Source organism: Polypterus senegalus, chromosome 7 (genome assembly GCF_016835505.1).
Source record: "Polypterus senegalus isolate Bchr_013 chromosome 7, ASM1683550v1, whole genome shotgun sequence".
Taxonomy (NCBI): Eukaryota; Metazoa; Chordata; class Cladistia; order Polypteriformes; family Polypteridae; genus Polypterus; species Polypterus senegalus.
In genome coordinates, this window is record NC_053160.1 from 19431046 (window position 1) to 19447525 (window position 16480).

At 43.7% G+C, this 16480-nt stretch overlaps 1 protein-coding gene and 1 long non-coding RNA gene across 2 annotated transcripts in view; one reads left to right on the forward strand and one right to left on the reverse strand.

Moving 5' to 3' along the window:
• Positions 1 to 5001: 5001 nt before the first annotated feature.
• Positions 5002 to 16480, reverse strand: part of LOC120532370 — a 52517-nt gene continuing 41038 nt past the window's right edge. Inside the window, exons 2-3 of the long non-coding RNA XR_005634279.1 lie at positions 15446 to 15602; positions 5002 to 5041 (exon numbers count right to left, since the gene is read on the reverse strand). This is a non-coding gene — a long non-coding RNA (uncharacterized LOC120532370). The remainder of the gene's footprint in view (positions 5042 to 15445; positions 15603 to 16480) is intronic.
• Positions 6752 to 16480, forward strand: part of LOC120532368 (glyoxylate reductase/hydroxypyruvate reductase-like) — a 42401-nt gene continuing 32672 nt past the window's right edge. Inside the window, exon 1 of the mRNA XM_039758296.1 lies at positions 6752 to 6985. Within this exon, the coding sequence (XP_039614230.1) occupies positions 6822 to 6985 (164 nt within the window). The 5' untranslated portion in view covers positions 6752 to 6821. The remainder of the gene's footprint in view (positions 6986 to 16480) is intronic.

A 16480-nucleotide genomic window follows, 5' to 3' on the forward strand; every position in this document is an offset into this window, starting at 1 on the left:
CTGCATGGATCATTTTCATAAGTTGACTGCTACTCCCTTACCGTACATATATATATATATATATACAGTACAGGCCAAACGTTTGGACACATCTCCTCATTCAATGTGGTTTCTTTATTTTCATGACCATTTCCAGCACTCCATCACTCTCCTTCTTGGTCAAATAGCCCTTACACAGACAGCCTGGAGGTGTGTTTGGGGTCATTGTCCTGTTGAAAAATAAATGATCGTCCAGCTAACCTGACTTCTGCACAACACAACTGCTGGTCCCAACCCCATTGATAAAGCAAGAACTTCCACTAAATAACCCTGATAAGGCACACCTGTGAAGTGAAAACCATTTCAGGTGACTACCTGTTGAAGCTCATCGAGAGAATGCCAAGAGTGTGCAAAGCAGTAATCAGAGCAAAGGGTGGCTATTTTGAAGAAACTAGAATATAAAACATGTTTTCAGTTATTTCACCTTTTTTTGTTAAGTACATAACTCCACATGTGTTCAATCATAGTTCTGATGCCTTCAGTGATAATCTACCAATGTAAATGGTCATGAAAATAAAGAAAACACATTGAATGAGGAGGTGTCTCCAAACCTTTGCCCTGTACTGTATGTATGTGTATACATATATATATATATATATACCGTACATATAAATCACTATTTTTACACTGCTCCTGCATCTCTCCTGTTCATAGATCTTCTGCATTAGATCCGACGACAGATCTACTCCCTCTCCTCCTAAACTCTTCCACACGTCTACTTCCAATGATACTTCATTCTTTGCATTCCTCATTCCTCTCACTGCCTCCTTTACTTCCTCCCTCCTTATTCTTGGTACAAACCCTTCATTTGGAACGCCATCCTCAAACACCACCCCTGGATTGTCTTCATTCAACAGTTTTTCAAAAGTACTTCTATTCTTGATCCTATGAAGCTGAGGACCATGCCTTGCTAATCTTTCATCTGCTTTATCTGACTAAAATCCTTCCCTGCCTTGTTCCTAGTCTTCACTGTTCTAAAACTCATTGTCCCCATCTTTGGTCTCCAGTTTTTCATACACCTCTTCCAAAGCTTGTGCCTTGGCTCTTGCCACTGTCCTCTGGGCCTCCTTCGCGTTATCCTTTTCATTTCTCTCTTCCTCCCATCCCATCCTGGTGCCACATTTTCCTTGCCATTATCACATTCAAGACCTCACTGTTCCACCACCACCACGTCTCTTTATCCCCACGTGGTCTCCTTCCTGTCTAACGCCTCTTCACCTAGACTCTGTACAACTTTGCTATTCTTCTCCCACCGCTCCTCCACATTCTTTCTCTTTAAATCTGTTCCTAAGTCTTTCCTCTTTTAATCTCCACCACTTTATCCCTGGTGCTGCTTGCTCTGGTTCTATTCTGTTCCCAACTGTGATCTCCGAGTCCATCACCATCACTTTATACTGCCACTATCACACTTTTTGATTTATAACATTAAACTTTGCTATGTTCTTCAAGTGAGGACAAATTACAAAGTCTACTTGGCTTTCTGTTCCTTCACTACTGTAAGTCACACCCTGACTTAGCACATTTTTGAGAAGTAACTATTACCAAATCGGATGCCATAGCAAACTGTACTATTCCCCTCTTCCTCATTTATCTCCCCCCTCTGCTCTTTCCCATATGTCCATTTAGATCACCACCTTTTCCCCCTCTTGTACCGCCCTTAGTTCTTCATCCACTTGTACCCAGAAGGCCTCCTTCTCCTCTTCCTCACAGCTCACTTGAGGAGCATATGCACATTAACAATGGTCTCAACAAGGCCAGGCTTCACACTCATCAGGCCTCGTATTCACACTGACGAGACTACCCTTAAGTTCTGTGGATACTTCTATCCCTATTCCTATCCCTCTTCCCAATTCTCTTGCCTTATTCCGTTTCCATTTAGTATTCCTGCACACATAACACTCCCACCAAAACATCTGCCCGCTCTCCTCCTTTACCAGCCATTGTCCCAGCATTCAGCGTCCCCATTCTTAATCTCTTATTTCCCAGTGTCTTTCCTCATCTTCTTCTTGTTCTGCCTTCTTTAGCGGGCCTACCCTTGAGCTGGTAGCCCTCTCTCATTTACTACAAGGGTGTAGCGAGGCCCCTACACCTCACCTACAGGCGTACGCCTCGGCACTTTCCGAAGCTGAATGAACCGATTCCATCATTAAAGGTTTTTGTCTAACGATTTACAGTCGGCTGCCTTTCCCAACACTAATCCTCTCTCTCTGTTTGTACAGTGTAATGCCTGACAGCGGGCACAAGTCATTCCCTATAACTCTGACAGAGTCAGGATTCCCAGATATGATAACATCTGTTTTGTCGTCTTCTACAATTCAACTTTTTAAAATGTGCTTTGGGCTGGAAACTGACTGATTTTTACAAGAATGCTAAACAGTTTATTTGAAGTGATCTTGCGGTTCTGTAGAAAACCATTCCCTGGGTAAGACGACTCGATATGAAAACCAAGCAGCAAGCAGTGGCGTAGCTCGAGTTCGTGCCGCCCTCCAACATACTTGAATATGTTAACCTATTTAATTAGAAAATTAAAATGACGTATAGAGAAAAATTAAGATACATTTTGTATAGATTTATTCATATATATAGAGAAACAGCAATAATTTTTCACATATAATTATTTATAAGCATCAACTAGACAAGAATATCATAAAGACGCACTTATAAGCCGATTATTAGTTTAATATAATTACACGGTGAAAACCAGAACCAGCGTAGTGTACAAGTGATAGGTGGAGATGTTTTCTGTGCAGAGCAAGAACGCATTCGGATTAATAACTAAATGAAATTATAAATTGTAAATTAGTTGTTTATCTTCCTGGAAATTATTATCGGTGTAATGTTTCTGTTTATTTTTGTTATTGCTTCATACATTTCAACTGCTGTGTCTGATGCCATCACAGAAGGACAGTCTGAACATTATTTTTGAAGTATTTGTGGGTAAAAATCTGAGAATTTTAGTTTTTTCATTCATGATTGATATTTTTCCAAACCCTGCTGCTTACACACAAATTGTACTGAGCCTTTTGGCCAATAATGGCGCCCTCAAAATGTGCCGCCACTGGCAGCAAAGGGCAACCCAGGGAGGCTTTCTTTCCTTGATAGTCGCAATTCACCAATAAAAAAAAGAAAACAAAACACAACACCCGCTCTACTTTGTTGTGTTTTTCTCGTTAAGAAAAAATAAAACGAAATATGTCATTAATGTGAAAAATAATACTTGTTGTGATGGTCTGCGTTGGCTCCACGTTTGAACCCGGAACTGTCGCTAGTCGTCATCGAGGATGAGCTGGGCAAACAATGACACACACAAATAGTGCAGTGCCAATCCATAAATAAATAATCCATAAAACAGAGTTTTGTGTAGGTTTAAGTCAATCCATAAATAGAATAAATATTACCAAAAAAAAGAAACCAGATTCAAACTCAGGCAGGTCTTCATTTCAAAAACATGACGCTGCTTTGTAAAGCCCGGCGTCTCCACTGCTTATCCCTTCAGGGCCTTGCAGCAGGAGGACACGACTCCAGGACGCTGGTCTCAGAGGCAGAGTGTGATTTGTGAAACTGGCCAATAAGAGGAAAACGTTCAAATGGGCAGAAGAACACAGACATCGGACAGAAGACGAGTGGAATAGCATTTTGTGATCAGCGTCCCAGGATTTTCTTTTGACTGTTGCAGATGACACAGGTACTTGGTGTGTATTTAAAGAAGACGCCAACTGAGGACCTGTGAGGTGTTTGTTTCTCAAACTGCACACTCTGATGTTCTTTTCCACCAAGGTCTTCCCCTCCTGCTTAGAGCCAGTCCACCCTCATCTCTCAAGAGGGTCTGTATGTCCATGAGAAGAGAGGTCAACAATGTGTGGAGAAGAAACATGAACATGGAGGAGAAGAGGACGGCCAAAGAGGAAGTGGATGGGCTGTGTGAGGGGGAGTCTGCTGGTTGAAGGGGGGCCTGGTGAGGAAGTGTACAATGGATGAGCATGAAGGAGACTGGTCAAATATTATGACCCCTTATGAAAATGGAGATGAAGGGATAAGCCACAAAAAGGCAGATGCAATGACACACTTAATTATTTGGGCTCAAATTCTACTACTTTTCCATCTATTCATAGTCACGTCTCATCATTCATGCATTGATTTAATTTTGGTGCTGCAAGCTCTCTGGACAGCACCTGGTACGACGAGGCAGGGAACAGGCATGGATGGGCACCCATCAGTCTCTGCACTTTGAGATGTTTTGAGTTCAGGTAGTACGACTGTTTAAAAAGTTAAAGGTTACCCCACTGGAAGTCAAATATTTACTCTGTCTGGCTGAACTGTCCAAAGGTCCACAAAGACAGGAAAGTGACCTGCTGTCACAGAAAGTGGAGCCCAACACAAAAATACAAACACAGCAGGGCAGCCCCCTGGTCGGGACGTTCAGCTCACAGTGCCTGGACTCGGGTTCTACTCCTGGCCTTCCCACAGTCCAAAGGTGACATGCTAGCCGGTGTGACTGACTGAATGTAATAATAATATATTTTATTTATTTGTAGGCGCCTTTCTAAACACTCAATGACACCGAACAATAGATAAAACACAAATTATAAACAAAACTAAAATACAAACATTAAAATCAGACAGAGCAACTGTAATCAAAGAGAAAAAGCAGTCTTAAACAAAAGAGTTTTAAGTTTAGATTTGAAAAGTGAAAATGATTCAACATTTCTAAGCTAAGGTGGTAGTGAGTTCCAGAGCTGGGGATCAGAGCCCATAGTGGTAAGATGGTGGAAGAGGATCTGAGGGTCCAGGAGGGAATGGCAACATGGAGGAGGTCAGACAGATATGGAGGGGGGAGGTTGTGGAGAGCCTTAAACGTTAACAGGAGAATTTTGAATTGAATGCGGAACTTAACTGGAAGCCAGTGGAGCTGCTCCAAAACGGGAGTGATATGGTGAACAGAGGGGATCTAGTAATGATGTGGGCAGCTGAATTCTGGACCAGTTGAGGCTTAGAAAGAGATCTGCAAGAAAGACCAAAGAAAAGGGAATTACAATAATCGACACGAGAAGTGACAAGGCTATGGGCCTGAACAAGGTTAGCAGTGTTGTGGGGGGCAAATACGATTAATGTTACACAGTGTGGTAGATAGGGGGCGCTGTCGCTCCCTTGAACCCCTGTCCATGACTCCAAACACCAGGTAAAAGTCCAACAGTTGACTTTATTAATTCGCCACAGTGCACAAAGCACCCTCTCCACCACAATACTCATATAAATCAATCACTAATCACAATAATAATAAACCAATCCTCCAGCTCCCAGACGCGTTGCCACCCAGCTCAGCTCACCGCCTGGGAGCTCCCACAGTCCTTTTATATTCCCTGACCCAGAAGTGTTCCCAATCCCCAGTCCATGTGATTCTCAATCACTTCCGAGTCAGGTACAAGTCTTTTCTTTTCACCCCGGAAGCCCGTCGCTCTTCCTGTTACGAACTTCCGGGTCATAGGGCACGAAGAAGTCTTTGTTCCTCCCTGCAGCTCCCTCTTGCGGCCCCTGAGGTATCCAGCAGGGTCTTGTACTAAAACTCCATGTCCCTTGACTCCCTGCTAGTCTTCGGGGCACCTCTGTACTGCAGGGAGGACTCCGTCTGGCGGCCTGGGGGTATTGGCTGGGATGATAAGCCGGCCACATATCACAACAGGTGGAAATACGCAGACTGGCAGATCAACCCCAGTGATGCCCCTGCCACAGGAAGGAGACTTTGAATGCTCCACAATGCTGCACTGGAATGAATTATAAATGGATTGTATACCCAATATTATTTTCAGACAAAAATAATAAAGATAAAAGGATCACATGATGGCACCTCATGATGTATCCATACGATGTGTTCAAGTATTAGCAGAGGTGCCCTCTGTGTGGAGTTTTAATGTTCTTTCTGTGTTGCCATCAAAGACATGAGTACAAAATGGCTCATCATGAATGAGACAGGGCGGCACGGTGGTGCTGCCTCACAGTTAGGAGACCCGGGTTCGCTGGAGTTTGCATGTTCTCCCCGTGTCTGCATGGGTTTCCTCCCACAGTCCAAAGACATACAGGTGAGGTGCATTGGCGATTCTACATTGTCCCTAATGTGTGGGTGTGTGTGTTGCCCTGCGGTGGGCTGGCACCCAGCCTGAGGTTTGTTTCCTGCCCTGCGCCCTGTGTTGGCTGGGATTGGCTCCAGCAGACCCCCGTGACCCTGTAGTTAGGATATAGCGGGTTGGATAACGGATGAAAGGATGGATGAACGAGACATGGCATCCCATAATGGGAGGGCTCCAGCCTCCCACCACATAAACTGCCTGTCTGTCTCTCTCACAGGTTCAGAGAAAGAACTGCGGCTTCTGCTAGAACAGCACATCGGTGGTGTGCTCGTCTACCTCACCGCTCTGGACACTCGTATTAGTTTCCAGGCCCACTCACTGTTTGTGGTCATCTGATTTGAGATTTAATGTTTCCATTTAGTCAAGAGCACATCAGAACATGGACGGAGGGTCTTGCCTAACCACGGATCAACCTTCTCCGATTTCAAAGGACTGAACAGTGAATGGAAATGTTTGTCTTGTGGCACTTGCCTTTTTTTTTGTTTGTTTTCATTTCACTGTTCTAGGTCTCTGCCTGACTGCTGCCAGCCCAGCCGACTTGGCCGTCTACCATTGGTTAGCCATTGGCCTTCTAACGGTAGTGGAGGTGTGCGGGGGGGCTGGTAGTGCAGGGAAAGAGAGCCAAGCGCCACTCGATCCAAGAGTGTCTCAGCCATCATGTGGGGCAGGCTTCGGAGCGACCTGACAAAGGCTCTTGTGTCAGAGTTCAGAACCTGGGCGAAGCTGGAAACCATGCAGAGGGTGATGCAGGAGCTGCCACGCGTCTATGTAACCAGGCAGGTACCCCCAGATGGAATGAAGATCCTGAAGCAGTCTGGCATGTGAGTCTCCATTTTGTGTTTTGTTTTTTTGCACTTGCAGTCCTCATTGTCGTCGGGCAGGGGCTTTGAAGCTCACCCTCCACCCTATAAAGTGGACACGTCCCGCTTGTGGTTCTTGTGTTTCTGGCTCGGGCACTTTCTTGATTAATTGTTTTATCAATAGTGTGTGGTGAACCTAACCACAGAGAAACAATCTGAGGGCAGCAAGATGAGTTACAGTATAACTTTAAAAAACATTTAAAACAAAAAAAAGACAAAGGTTGTATTTTATTATTGCACCTTCCTGTAATGAGCACCACTACCACCCCTTTAAGTACCACTTTAAAAGTGGGGTAACAGCAGGTGAAGTGATTTACCTGCTGTCACAGTAAGACAATGATATCTTACAATCGGAGTATCGAGGGCCTTCCTAGAACGTCTCAAGGAGCTCCAAAAGTAGACCCACTGGTTTTAATTTATCATTCTGCTGACACCTTTATTCAAGATGACTTACACTATGTGAGATATGATTGGTTATATTGCTTTTCTTTTTTGTCAATTGGCACACGTGAAGTGACTCAGTCTTGGTCACACAGTGTCAGTAGCGGGCTTTGAACCCACAACCTAAGGATTTGAAATCCAAGCCCTTAGACACAACGCCACGCCGTCTGTTGCATTTGCTTGTTCTCCTTGTGTCTGTGACATTTTGTTTCTGGGTTTCTGTACCACCTCCTAAACTCCCACGTGACATTTTAATTAGCGACTCTCCGTGGGTTTGACTAGGCCGAGTGTGTAAGAAGAATGCATGTTGTATCCAACTTTGGTTTAAGTCCTGCGCTACCCTACAACCTTGCACTGAGAAAGTGAATTCAGAAAAAAAAAATTAAACGGGAAGGTTGGTTTATAAAAGTAGTGAACACTGGACACCGGTCACCACACGTCTGTGTCAAGTCTCCAAGGCTGGTTGGCTTGCTTTATGGACATTTTATAACACAATCAAAAATAAAAATGGCCATCTGTTCATTTCAGGCCTAGCTGAAAAAAAGTCAAAGCTCCAAAAAGAATATTCTGAGCATTTTTTTCTCATTAACTAATGTAAGCAAAATTACTCTAAATATCATGATAGTTATGATATTTTGGAGAATAACTGTATATCTCACAATATGGAACGAAAATGTAAAAATCTCTGCAATTCTGACTTATAAGTTGTATTTTATTTATTACGAGGTGTGTTCAATTACAAACCGAAATATTCATGCTCTGTTCTTATAAAGAGTGCAAGGTAGACGTGACTCATTGGACAAACACGCATATATGAACTTGTCGTTAGCAGTGCTAGCTGCTCTTTCTCCCCTTCCTGTCAGTTGTAATCAACATGTCGGAGCAGGAGGTACACAGTAGTGCTGCACAGCACATTATTATTCCATTTTTGACAAATGAAGGAGTCATTCCATCTCAGATCTGGTTGAGACTTAAAAAACAGTTTGGGGATGAGTGTCTGTCTCTCTCTCAGTCTCGAGTGTATGATTGGTGCAAGTCATTCAGAGAGGGACGATCATCTCTTCAGTCCACTTAAGGAATTTTTAGGAGGGAAGAAATTCAAGTCGAATGACGAGGTTATTGACGCTGTGCAAGAATGGAACAACATGCAGTCCAAAGACTTCTGCTCTTCTGGGATTAAGAAGCTTCCTGAGCGCTTGAACAAGTGTATTGAAGTGGCCGGAGACTACGTAGAAAAATAGAGTGCAAGTCGTTTCATAGGGCGGGACAGTGGCGCAGTGGGTGGCGCTGCTGCCTCGCAGTTAGGAGACTTGGGTTCACTTCCCGGGTCCTCCCTGCGTGGAGTTTGCATGTTCTCCCCGTGTCTGCATGGGTTTCCTCCTGGTGCTCTGGTTTCCTCCCACAGTCCAAAGACATGCAGGTTAGGTGCATTGGCAATTCTAAATTGTCCCTAGTGTGTGCTTGGGTGTGTATGTGTGTGCCCTGCGGTGGGCTGGTGCCCTGCCTGGGGTTTGTTTCCTGCCTTGCTCCCTGTGTTGGCTGGGATTGGCTCCAGCAGACCCCCATGACCCTGTAGTTAGGATATAGCAGGTTGGATAATGGATGGAAGGATGGAAGTAAAGCATAGCTCATAAATTCCTGTTTATATTTGAACGCCCCTCGTATTAATATTATACATCTATATATCTATCTATCTATATATTGTGAGAGATGGTCGGCAGCTTATCCCGGCCAATACATCAAGGCCACTAAATGGAGTGCTCCCTGCAGCATGGAGGTGCCCCGGATTCCCACAGGGCATCATGGGAGATGGAGTGCGACTCCACAACCCTGCTGGGTGCCGTGAGTGCCATCGGAGGACGCTGCAGGGAGACACCGGGATTTTTATTTTCCCTATAGCCCGGAAGTACCCCCAAGTCACGGGGACAGAAGAACTGAAGTACTTCCGGGATGAAGAAAAATAAGAGTTTTCATCTGACCCGGAAGTGCTATGTGGAATCTCATTGACAGAAGGACAGAAGGACTTCCAGGTCAAGGACTACTTAAAGGACTGTGGGAAACCCAGCAAGGTGAGCTGGAATTGGGAGGAGGTATAATGGAGCTGCTGGGTGGAGAGGAGGATTATTGTTGATTATTAATTATTATTGTGTATTGTGGAGGTGCTTGGTGCACATTATATAAGAAATGAAAATTATTTCTGGGAATTTTACCTGGTGTCTGAACGTGTTGTCTGAGGGTTTGGAGGAGTGACAGCGCCCTCTACTGTCACTATATATATATATATATATATATATATATATATATACAGTATATATATATATACACACACACACCAAATAGGGGGCTTTGCCCCCTGCTCACTTCGCTTGCCAACCCCCCTGGCCTGCTCTATGCACCAGCCACTTCACGTCTCTGACGCTCACTTATGTGGATTTCACTTTCACGCGGAAAAAGTCACGTCTCGTCCCAGGATATTTTTATTATAATAGAGAGATATATACATCAGCCTGCACCAGTTTAGCGTAGGGAAAGGAGAGCACAGTGAGGTGGTACGTTGCAGACGGAGCAAGCTGCGTGTAATGAACACAGCGATGAAGAGCACAACACACATCGATTGATGCTGGCTGTTGACTTTGTATTCCAAGGTGTGTGAAGACTTTACACTGCACAGACAGAATACCCGCCATTGTATGCAAAAGCAAGAATGCTGAGTCGGCTTTTTTTGCTTTAGTACGGCCTCTGCCATAAACCCATGTTTGTATGTGATTCAATACATTTGAAAACACTTCGTTATAGCTGTACTCAAATCGTATTTATTTTATTCTGAAATGCCTTATTTATGACCCCAGAATGGACTGGCACCATGTCCAGCGTTTGCTCCTGCCTTGTACCCTGTGCTAGCTGGGATAAGCTCCAGCAGTTCCACACCACCTTGTTCAGGACTAAGCGGGTTAGACAATGTCTGACTGACTGACTTTATTTGTGATCAAGTGCCACATTCAATTGGTCCTTCCATGTTCACAAAAAAAAGCCCACGGTTCTTTCTCCCATTTGCATACATTGTCGGCTGTGCAGAAACTGTGCGCGTGGACCTCGTCTGTGGTTTGTTTTTTTTTCTTCCCCGCAGCTACTTCCACAATGTGCCGCCTCACGTGTTCTCCTTTCCCCGTGCCAAATTGAAGATGGCGATGTAATTTGTATTTAATGTCCGTGAAAATATTACAAAGCAATTTCAATACTTTTTATTTTAGTAGAGCTATACCATTTGCACTGACAAAATTCTAAAAAATGAGCAATTCTAAGTGATATTCTTTTGTGATGATTGTATAGTCACTTGAGGAGAGTTATACAGCAATTCATATTTGGGTAGCAACATACGATACATGGAAGGGTGTGTATGATTCAGTGCATGTGTCAACATTTCCATATACTGTAACAGTATTTACATCATTTTTTTTTCTAAAAGGCCCCTCATGCGCTCCTTCAATTTTCACAAAGAAAACCCACTGTGCATTCTTTGCCTTCTTTTTCATTTTCCACAGTTGTACTGCCACATGCCGCATTGTGTCAAAAGATAACTGAATGCCCACTCCCCTCCAAGCCATTAGCATCATTTTTTGCAAGAAGTAACAAAGGTGGCTTCCTAATGTGCTGAACTGTGGTAAACATTATATACGAAAATTTCTCCCAGTGTATTGTTTCTGCCAGTGTGCCGTGAACGCACCTCTCACCCTCACACAGCCGTTGAGTATCAGTCTTTCCCACTGCATATTCAAACATGTCTGACTTGATTCTCCCTCTGGCCTCTTCTGCATTTTCAGGGCCTCTCCCTTCTCCGGCAATTTAAATTCCCTGGCTATACTGGCTACTGCGTTCGCTAGCCATGAGATGAAGAAAATCCGTAATTTAACACTTCAAAAATGTCTGAATGCAACCAGACGACAAGTTGCAGAAAAATAAATAAACGTGAAAGCATAACATCTACAAAAATTGTGGTTGGAAGTGTAAAGGGGAGTAACATTACCCAGTAAACCAAGACATCCAATATGGCTGTGTGTTGTGCTTTTTGTAAAAGGGGCAGGAGGACTAGATGGCAAGGAGAAGTAGAGGGCTTAAAGAGTTAACATAGTATCGTAACTGGCGTTCTCATTCAGGTGATTTTACATGTTACCTCTTTTTAATGAATTTTTACTTCACATTTGTATTTAATTTATATTCATACTCAGAATTCCTTTAAGGTCTCCACAGCAGAACGACATGTCCTCCAACAGGTACAGTCAACCGTATTTGTGGCTCATGTCCTTGCTGCCATTCCTCAGTGTCTGCGAGGATCCACCAACATTTGCTAGTTTCTCCCATCACCATCCTTCGGCCCTCAGCGAGAGCCCACTTGGAGTGATGCGGCCCCGTAAGCACCACTTCCCATCTGCCTGCCTCCATCCCATAGCAGCACAAGCTTAGCCACAATCCTGTCTCAGTGTTGCTCTCTTCTTTTCCTTTTAACTCCCTGATCTTCTCATTTCTTTCTCCATCTTTTCTTACGGTTTGATCTCCCTTTTCCTGGCCTGAGTCACTTGAGTGGGCGTAGTTGCATAATTAAGCACCCCAGAGTGTTAATAAGGAACTTGGCTGAACCATAAGTGTCTTCACGTGAATACAGACTTGCCAACTCCCTTTTCAACACCCCACTTGTCCACACTGCCACATGTATCTTGGCCAGCCTGGAGCCTGAGCACATGAACTGCCACGGACCCTTAACATGTATCATCACAAACTGGCAGAGCAGAAAGCGTGAAGGCAGTTTTTATTTGAACAGGGGGGCTCATGCGGAGGCTGCTGAAGGTGTGGAGTGTCCTTGTATGTCACGTAAGTCAAGTAAAGTCGCATATCTTGTCATGTGTACTTAGCACAATGAAATTCATAGTTGCATGTTTCTACAGAAGAGTTGACAAAAATGCAAAACTAAAAATAACAAATGAAATGCGTATGAGTGGTAGCGCTGCGGCCTCGCAGTTAGGAGACCTGGGTTCGCTTCCCGGGTCCTCCCTGCGTGGAGTTTGCATGTTCTCCCCGTGTCTGCGTGGGTTTCCTCCGGGCGCTCCGGTTTCCTCCCACAATCCAAAGACATGCAGGTTAGGTGGATTGGCGATTCTAAATTGGCCCTAGTGTGTGCTTGGTGTGTGGGTGTGTTTGTGTGTGTCCTGTGGTGGGTTGGCACCCTGCCCAGGATTGGTTCCTGCCTTGTGCCCTGTGTTGGCTGGGATTGGCTCCAGCAGACCCCCGTGTCCCTATTCGGATTCAGCGGGTTAGAAAATGGATGGTTGGTTGGAAATGCGTATGGTAGATGGCATGTATAGATGCAATTATATACATTATTTGTTATGTTACAATATTTGTTATTATAACTGGTTCATCAACCACGGCCCAACATCCTGCACCTGTACTTTTTGCCAGGAAGTAGAAGTGACAAAAGTGAAGGTGCAAGAAGGCTGAGGTCTTTAGTAAAACTGTTAGCCATTCTAATGTAGCTCAGTTCTGTTCTGTGCCACCTTCCCCAGCCTCCACAGAGCCTAATGGGTGCCATAGCACAATGTGATGTAGCCGTTGTGGATGAAATCAGCTGTGCACATGCACGTGTTTCAAAGAACAGATGGAGAAATGTAAGATGCCCTCAGATGTCTGAGGAAGTTACAGATGCTGACAGGCCTTTTTGACCTGAAGTGCCTGAATGGGTTGTGCTTATAGTTTTAAATAATTCACCGTCAGGAATCAATCCCAAAATAAGCAACTAACAAGGTAAACAAACATGATACATTTCATCCTCAAGCATTTCATAACAGAAAGTGTTTTTAAAAAGAGATTTCAAAGTATGCTAAAATACTTGACCTTTAAATCCTGACTGCTACCACCGTCTGTCAGGAATGATAAGGAAATAATCCAACGCAGCATGGAATCTTCAACCTTGTGCTAATAGTGTTTTCTTCATCATTAGTGAAATTGTACCTTCTATTTACAACTTAGTGGGTCAGTAAGATAAAAGTCAAAGAGAAGTCTAAATACAGAACTGTTTGTCAGTGAGGTAAATAATGAGGACAACCTGAACAGCAAGATAAGATTCAGCTCATAGTTAAATATCAATGGCAGTTAAAACATTACAGAACTCCTGCGAGTTCAGTGTAGCAGGAGCGCAACATGTTTTTTCACTTTTGCCACAAGTTAAAATAAACCAAAAAACTTCATCAGGTCTGTTTTTTGCGTTGTCAGACCACCCGTGACGTGCGCCTAAGATGGAAGGTACCAACGAACCTCTTAGATTCTTTTCTTGATTGGGGATAGGAAGAAATGTTGAAACCAACTATACACCTCTTACCTGTAACCTCTTACCTGCCTCACTGCCTGTACTGTAGACTGTGTATTCAACCCTCGGGACCTCTAATAGCAGGCCGCTCGCTGACTGGGAGTGTCGTTTATTCTCTAAACCTTTACTTCAACCGAGTTTACCACCAAGAGAGGACTTCACATAGCATCCTTCGTAAGCTTGAGGGACTGCAGATAAACAAGGAATGATCAATCCAGCACTCGGCAATGCTAGTAATTATTAAATCGGACATAGACGTTGACTTTAAACTGCTACAGCAGCTAAGTAGACCGCAAGCCCCACTTAAATTTATATCTGTGGCTCCTCTCAAAGTGTCAGAAAGGCAGAAACTGAACCAGACGTTCCACTTTTGCAACCAAGTGGCTACTGAACTAAACAAAAAATTGACTCTATTTGAAAAAAGCCTAACAAAAAGGCCGCCACTCTTTCGCACCCTACGGCCAAATTAGGGGCACACACCTGGCTGTTTCCACTAGCAAAGCAGACCGATTCTCAAAACACAGAATGTTACTTAGACATTATCAAACACGCTCAAGGTCAATTCACATGGGTGTCAAAAGCTACACAAAGCTGCAAACAGACTGGCTGTACAAAAACATTCTAAGCCTCGGCTTTGCTTTTCAGCTTTCCCAGAATACACTGCAATCCGGTTCTGCTTAACAAGTCTTTCAGGTCGGCTACCTGAAATCAGTCATTTGAAAAGGTTAGTGTCCCCTATACTGGGTCTCCAGGATAATTATGGTACTTTTGTTGCATACTGTGGCCATGTCTCAGACTTAAACCTGGCAAACTTCTAGTTGGTTATGTCTAATCTGAGGCTACCGTGAAGAAAACATTATCTTACTGCTGTGGATTCAGTACCACCTTTACCCAAAGTGACTTCCATCTTAAGGGCACATCACATTTGTGTCCATACATTATTTACAGGAAGATCAAAGAGACCTGCTCAGGGTCACACAGTCAGTAAAAGGCTGTTAGTGACTTGGCATCCTTATGGTTTACAGTCCTGGGCCATACTTACAATTTTACCATGGAAATCTGCCACCTATCTATCCCTGCTATTTCTGATAATGAAGCTTGGCTCTTCTTATTTAGCCGTATCTCTCTGATTCCACTTATTTTACTTCTTTTTTTTCTGAAATATTCATTAGATATCTAAGACTGCACAAAGGCAAAAACTTTTTCCTCTTTGTCCTCTTATCAATGCAGACCTGCTGGATCAGCAGTTTTCCATGTGCTTGAATTCACAAAGGGCACAAAGGGATGTCGATGTCCTGTTATGAAAAAAGTAAGATTAGTTCTTGATAAATATATATATCTACATTGTAAGCTTAATCAGCACTAAATGAAAGGAGGATGGTGACTGGCTGTCCACCTTTTCTATCTTCTAAGTCTTCTATTGTAATATTCCCCTTAACTTTTTTTTTATACATTTTACTGAGATTATTTATATGTTTTTATCCATCAGCTTTGCAGGAGTGTCTTCTGATGTAATTAGGCAAGTAGGACCCAACGTTTGTATTTTAAACCATGAGGTAGCTGATTCAAGCCTTGCCTCTGACTTATGTGAACATTAGAGTGCTGCAAGTCACGTAACTCACCTTTGGCCTGTTGTTAAAATATGCATACAGTAAATCCTCCATTGCTGCATTCCCGATTTGTATTCGAAACACGCCTCTTCATGGAGAAGGTCCTCACTGCAGGCCACGGGATAGGTTGGGGATGGACATCGGAAGGTTGTATTCACAGCCATGTGCACTACAAAACAAAATTCAGACAGTCCTCTCAGAAATCGGCAAAACGTGGGATTGAGCAATGACAGGTCTGAGATGCCCTTAGATATCTGGGGCTGTATGTGCGCTCCTCTGAATGGACTAATGTGTGTATAGCCGGGACAGAGAGACAAGACCGGGGCTTGATGTTATTCCCCAAGAATGAGGAGTTCCCAGTAAATGCGGGTCATAAGCTCACGCTGATCAAGTCCTTCCCCTTTGTACACACCAGCCATCGCTATTACCCATTGGATGACTTAGTAAGGTCCTCAGATCTGCCCTGCTGCAATCAGTCACAGCCTCAGATGGAGCGCCTAGAAGACAATCGTACTTGAATAGAGATAAAGTGAAAATCATAGCATGATTTCCGTTGATGAACCTTGAGGGGTGGGAGTGGAGTGCCAATGTGTCCACCTGAGAGCCCCCACCCCATTTCTGCTCTCAAACCGGTGTCCTGCCATAGCTTAACCCCATTTTTCCCATTGGTTTCCATATCTGTAGGATTTTTCAGGAACATAACCCCCGCAGATAACGAGAATTGACTGAAATTCCACGCAAATATTTGGACAAACAACCGAGTTGACATTCGAAGCAAAAAACAGTAAATGGTAAAGTCAACTCTGACAGCAAACAAACTGAAACAATGGCATTGCTATGAAAATATTAATGTACATGTAAGATTTAGTTGATGAACTGAAAAACAATGTAACAAAAATGATGGAGCAAATTTGGCATTTGCAAACATTTGGGCATCCTTTCAGTTGTAAGGTGTCATTAGTCTGGTCTGGCTTAGCTCACTAGGTGTTAGTCTGGTCAAGAACTGTCATTAGGAATTGTCAGCGGATGACAGTTCAAGAACCTAAT